At 34.9% G+C, this 5972-nt stretch overlaps 1 protein-coding gene across 1 annotated transcript; it reads left to right on the top strand.

Annotated features, from left to right (window-relative positions):
• The first annotated feature begins 1619 nt into the window (after positions 1 to 1619).
• LOC131662397 (uncharacterized) lies at positions 1620 to 5972 on the top strand. The gene is made up of 13 exons (XM_058932172.1): positions 1620 to 1757; positions 1838 to 1873; positions 1933 to 2104; positions 2194 to 2284; positions 2368 to 2460; positions 4058 to 4134; positions 4499 to 4589; positions 4669 to 4729; positions 4924 to 5081; positions 5186 to 5306; positions 5388 to 5522; positions 5660 to 5734; positions 5808 to 5972. The coding sequence occupies exons 1-13, from the start codon at positions 1620 to 1622 to the stop codon at positions 5970 to 5972; spliced, it is 1413 nt and encodes a 470-aa protein (XP_058788155.1).

The following is a 5972-nucleotide window of genomic DNA, read 5'->3' as shown; positions in this document are numbered from 1 at the left end:
TGACTTCCCTAGCTAAGAGTCAGCCACAACCTTGGGCTTCATACAAGGCACAAAATAGAAACCGCAAGTTATAACAATAACAACTTATAACAACAACAACAACACAACGACAATCGATAAACAACGAATAATAACAACAACTTTAACACGCAACTCAATATGCGACTTAACTATGCAAATGCATATGGTGCCATTTGGAGCAGAACTTCCAACTTAAAAATCTGCCAGGTTATCGAGGCGTCAACAAGGCATAAGCCTTCAACTTATTTTGCCAATCCAGGCCAACGTGGTGAGCATTAGCTCCAACTTAAAAATTGCCAATTCAGGCCAACTTAATAATGTTATGCTATGCATGCAACGACAACCGCAACATCAACTTAATCAACACAACACAACAACGAAAAAATGCAACAACGGCAAACAACTTAATCAATATTGGTCACAAGGCCGACAACTGCAAAAAAACTTAACAACGTTGGTCATATGACCTGCAACTTAATAATGTCCATAAATCGGGACAATTCAACATAATAACAACAACAACAACTTAATAGAAACTTAACAATTTCATCAACATTGTACCAATAAATAAAGGCACACATCACATTTCAACACTGGCCATAGACCTACAACTTAGTCTTGCCAATAAATAGGCGCAACAACAACAACAACATAACAACGACTTAGCGTTGGCAATAAGCCTACAATGTTTTATAAGTTCGAAACATCTCTATAAATTATTTTTATTAATTTATTCTATACTCCTAACTCAAAAAAATTAAAAAATATTTATAGTTATAATCCAACAGAGTTTTCAAGGAACTCTAAACAATTCTACATTAACCCCTACAACTCTAAAGTGCTCATAAATACTCTACTGACAACTCTTACGTATAAGGTAACTATTATGAATATAATTGGCTAATGGTCTGACTCAAGTAATAATGAAACGACTCTAAAGGTCAAATACCTTCAATTTTAATTTTATGATTTATCATATTTGACTCTAAACAACTCGAAAAGCAATTCTGACAACCCTATTGACAACTCTAAAAATATTGAAAATAACTTAAATTGGCCAAATAATCCAAATATTTATCTATAACTCCAAAATATTAAAATTATTACACTAATAATATCAAATCATTATATTTATTATTATTATTATTATTATTATTATTATTATTATTATTATTATTATTATTATTATTATTATTATTATTATTATTATTATTATCTATAATATAAGAAAGTTCTATCTTTTTGAACTTTCTATGTGGTGCTGCAAAGTGGCTTCGTCTGTGAGTAGAATTTGTTTCTTCTTGATGCGCCATGTGTAATTTTGATGAGTTATGAAGGTATGTTGTTCCATATTCCACCATTGATGTCTCACATAATTGGCATTAAGTTAGGTTTGTCCATGCATCTTTTATGGTCCATTATTATGTGTTACAAGCAGAACTTAATGAGGACTTTATATGTTTCTTTCCATTCAGCTTCAGCATCGGTTATGGTTATGCAATGAAGAGTGGAATGAAGAGTTTGTAACTCCTACATGGTTTTGTTATTTATAGTATTGGTTAGCTACACTTTTCTGCAGTATCATACCAGTGTTCAATATGGCAAGACCATTAGCAAAAATATGTGACATCAATGACACCAAAGAACTTTGGAAAGTTTCTGTTCGTGTGCACCACAAATGGACAGTTGTTTCGAACAAGAGGGAGCATTTTGAGATGATTTTTGTTGATGTATCGGTAATGAAGTGAATTGTTTGGTTGTTTTTTCATATATTGTTTTTGGTTTGTTGTATGTTTGATTTTAATGTTTTTTCCAGGGTGGTGACATACATGTTGTTGTTCCTGCACCACATGTATCTCTATTTTCTGAAAAAATGGTCTTGGATCATAGTTACACTGTTTCAATTTTAAGGTTCAGGCTAATGTTGCGGCTTTCAGACCTTCGTCTCATAAGTTTATGTTGAAGTTTACTGCTGGCACTACGGTTACGGATGATAACAACGCGGAAATACATCCCAAGTCGCTGGTGTTTACTAAATTTACTGATATAATAAACGGCAACTTTAACAAGGATGTGCTAATAGGTAGAATATTTTTTCTCTATTCTGTTTTACTGGATTTGTATTTTATGTGTTGTTTCATTTTAAGGTTTTTTTGGTTGTATGTGTTTTAGATGTCATTGGTATGGTGGAAAGTATTGGGTATTCACAGACCACATCAGGTGCCCGGAAGCAGCAGATTAACATGATGCTGCGTGACGGGGGGTTTGTATTCATATTTATTGTATAATTTATCGAACATATCTTATGTGACTATGTAGATGACATGGTTTGTATTATTTCTTCAGTGAGAATTCTATCAATTGCACGCTTTGGGAATCCTATGCTGAACAATTCATGAAGTTCAAGCAGGAGCGCGTAGATAATTCTGAGTTCGGGGGGTAATTTATACAAAGGGAAGGTGTAAGGCACCCTTTGTATCCATGGTTTTCCATGGGCTCTTAATTGCCTTGCACTTTTCGAAACCAAAAGTTTAGAAATGTAGAAGAATAGAATAAGGACTTTAGCTCGTAAATGAGCGTAGCCTTATTGAAGTTTTTTAAGAAAAATTGTAGAAAAAGGAATTTAAACCAGAGCATGCAATTAAGGGCAAATTACCTTGACATTGTAAAAGAGGTTCTTTTAGCCTTTCAGGGCTATCCATACCATAAGCGGGTAGGAAGTCCTTTTATTTGGAGGTTGAAGGGTCGTCGCAATTATTGTTCGCCATAAGACTGTCCTTGCCATAGAGGGGGCAGGTAGTCTAAGGGGAAGGATTAGAATAGCCATCATTTTTTAGGCAACCAGAGGACACCTCAGCATTTCGTAGGCAACTTCGAGGGACGAGATCATATTAGCGAATCGAAGGCAGCATCATTGGGACTTATGATCTTAAGAATGAACCGAGGGCAACATTGATGAGGATCCTCGTATTCGAGGGACTTGGCTATTCTGCACTGAAAAACACAAGGCAACAGGCAACACGGGGGATTACCATAAAAGGTGTGTGGGTGCACAATCACGTGATTAATTCAAATAACTTATCTTGTAAAATTAATGATTCTACATTAAATTCGAGGTTACACTTCCTAAATTACTAACCACGCAGTTAATATAAACAGTGTTAAGTGCCTTCAAGGCCACACAATACAACCAGAAGCAGTTACATAATAAACCATGGGGAAGGGGGAGAAAAAGCAATAAAGATAAAAAAACCCCACAAGGCAGATAGTTTTGACATAAGTAATAATAAAAAAGGAAATTAAAATATAGTGAGTTTTAGGGTTACCGAACATTCGAGCTTTGACCGGTTGGTTAACCCTGAAAATTCGCAAAGGAAAAATAAACAGAAGGGTGAGTGCATTACCAATTCATAGGCGATTGAAGCTAACCCTATTTTAATCAAAAGAGGCAAAATAAAATGATATTTAAAATAATAATTAAATCAGGGACTTAGCTTTTTGATCTGACATGGCGCGTAGTCGGAAGAATCTCGGGGTAACCCTGAAAATTAGATACGAAGAAGAAAAATGTTAGTGCATGAGTGATCTAATGACAAACCTCACAAACCCTGACTTAGGGCACAATTTAACCATGGTTAATAAAATAACAAAAAAACAAATTAATTAATTATTGGTTTTCAACCTAATTAATTAAATCAGTAAAAATTAATTTTCGATTAAATCAGCAAAAGTATGTCTATGATTAATTTATCTAACCCTAATAATCAATCTAATCAACTAATAAAAATATTAACCTAATCAAATTTAAACAACTAAATTAAAATAATTATTTAATCATGTGAATTAAATAAATATTATCAAAAAAACAAATTATTGTAATTTTATAAAAAAAGGAAAATTGTAAGAAGTTTTATTAAATAAATAAGAAAACAATTAAATAGAAAATAATTATTGAATAAATAAATAAAAAAAATGAAAAAAGACTTAGCTTATGATCCTGTGCATTCAACTATATGAGCTTTTGATGCACCCTCAGCTCGATGTTCATTGGATTCAGCCTAAGACTGATCCTGGGGCCTGGATTGAAGGAACACAGTGAACCTGCATGGGAACGTGCGCACTTGATCTGCAAGTGGAAGTCATTAAAGAAAATAGAGAAAAATAGTTGCAAAAGGTGTGGATCGATCCCACCCCCTCATGCATCAAGACCTTTTGACGCCATCTCTTGCCATCAGATCACCTTCTGTTCGCTGTTAATAAAACCACACACCACGAAAATATAACGAAAAAAACATTAAAAAAAAGATTTGAAAACGCACGCCCAGCCTGCCTTCTTCCTCCTTTAAACTTTCTGAAATAGAGCACGTTTTTGGCCAATATGCTAAAGTCAAGGAACAGGGTTAGTAATTGATCAAGTTTGGTGTTAGATATCCTTGTATTTTGATATAGATAGTTATGTAACATTCTATTTGTATAGGAAAGTTTCCACTGTCCGTGACAAACACGTTTAATGTTACCGTCCTTGGTCTGAATACTGATTTGCTACCGATGAAAGAGTTTATAGAAAGGTATGGTCCCTGGATTTGCTCTTGTGTGGTATTAATTTTTATGCAATGTGATTGTTACATTACTGTCTTACTTTGACAGTTTTCCAAAGGATTACATGATTACGTTGTCTGGCCAGGAGTGTTCCAATTCACAGCTTTCGGCACAGAACTCTGAAAATCAACAGATTGGGGATTAATTCTTTCTAAGGCTGTTGTAATTCCTATTGGGGATATCATAAAACTTAGAGCTGTATGTTTGGAAGTTGTTGGCCATTTATTCTGATTTAGTATATATTGCCATTTTTTCGTTGCATTTGACTGTGTATCGTATTATCTTTTGGTTCCATAATTGCAGATTACATTTTGTACGACTGTTGGAGAAACTAAAATGCTGGTTGCCTCTCCGTATGGCTGGTATTATCGTGGTTGTCATGCTTGCTCATGTATTGCGCGTGGTGACAGAGCTCCGTTTGAGTGTGAGGCTGGACATTTCACTGAGGCAGAGATTTTTAGGTTAACATACTTGTCACATGTTTTATGTTATTTCATTTATATGTGTGATTGTCAAGGCACGGAACATGACCTTTTTGAGTGCTCTATGTATACTGCGAATGTAGGTATAAGATTGAGATCGAAGTTACTCATGCCGGGAATAGCTGTAACTTTCTATTTTGGGACCGAGAGTGTGAGTTACTTTTGGGATTGTCTGCTTCTCAGCTGCGTCATACAATGATTAAGGTATTTCCATTTACATAGTGTCGGAAAAACATAGACAATTATGCCAGAGTTAACTGATCTTTGTCTTGCAATCTCCTACAGGCTGGCATTCATGATCCCTTGGAATTCCCACTGGCATTAGATCAAATGTTGGATTGCAAGATGGCTTTCAAAGTTAAGTGGCAACCACGTTGGAAGAATGCCTCTGTCGTTATGCTATTGAAGAATGACCCTTTTGTGAAATAGCTTGCTGGTCAGTTTGACACAGATGAAGTATTTGAATTTAATCTTTGCATGTGTTATGCAACTTAAAATCATTATAAACTGACTTTGCGAATATAATGATTTTGTACTATCTTTCGAATGATTTGTAGATGAAACAACCTGTTGTCGAAGCAACGACCACTGTTCGATCCGAACCTAATTTTGTCGTCGTAAGGACGTTTACTGTATTGAAATGTACTCCACTTTTAATGTACTGTTGAATATTAATTGTGTGATGTTTGTTCACTTATGTAACAGGATCTTGATGTGAGTTCGACGCACAGCACAGATCCACTTACTCCTACTGGAAAAAGACACTTTCCAGGCGCATCAAGCGAGTCAACAACCTCGGATGCCACATGTGATGGAGAACTTTCATCAAACAAGTTAAAGAAAATTATAAAAATTAAGAAGATAGATTAG

The sequence above is a fragment of the Vicia villosa genome, linkage group LG1 (assembly GCF_029867415.1).
Source record: "Vicia villosa cultivar HV-30 ecotype Madison, WI linkage group LG1, Vvil1.0, whole genome shotgun sequence".
NCBI lineage: Eukaryota > Viridiplantae > Streptophyta > Magnoliopsida > Fabales > Fabaceae > Vicia > Vicia villosa.
The sequence above is the reverse complement of the archived record's forward strand: the minus strand, read 5'-3'. Positions and strand labels throughout refer to the sequence as shown.

What these genes read in the sequence shown, in the direction of transcription:
- LOC131662397 (XM_058932172.1), top strand. Translation starts at nt 1,620, where the DNA reads ATGGCAAGACCATTAGCAAAAATATGTGACATCAATGACACCAAAGAA. An exon ending in TAACAAGGATGTGCTAATAG is followed by an intron (nt 2,105 to 2,193) that starts GTAGAATATTTT and finishes TATGTGTTTTAG; the next exon opens with ATGTCATTGGTATGGTGGAA. An exon ending in TCGTCGTAAGGACGTTTACT is followed by an intron (nt 5,735 to 5,807) that starts GTATTGAAATGT and finishes CTTATGTAACAG; the next exon opens with GATCTTGATGTGAGTTCGAC.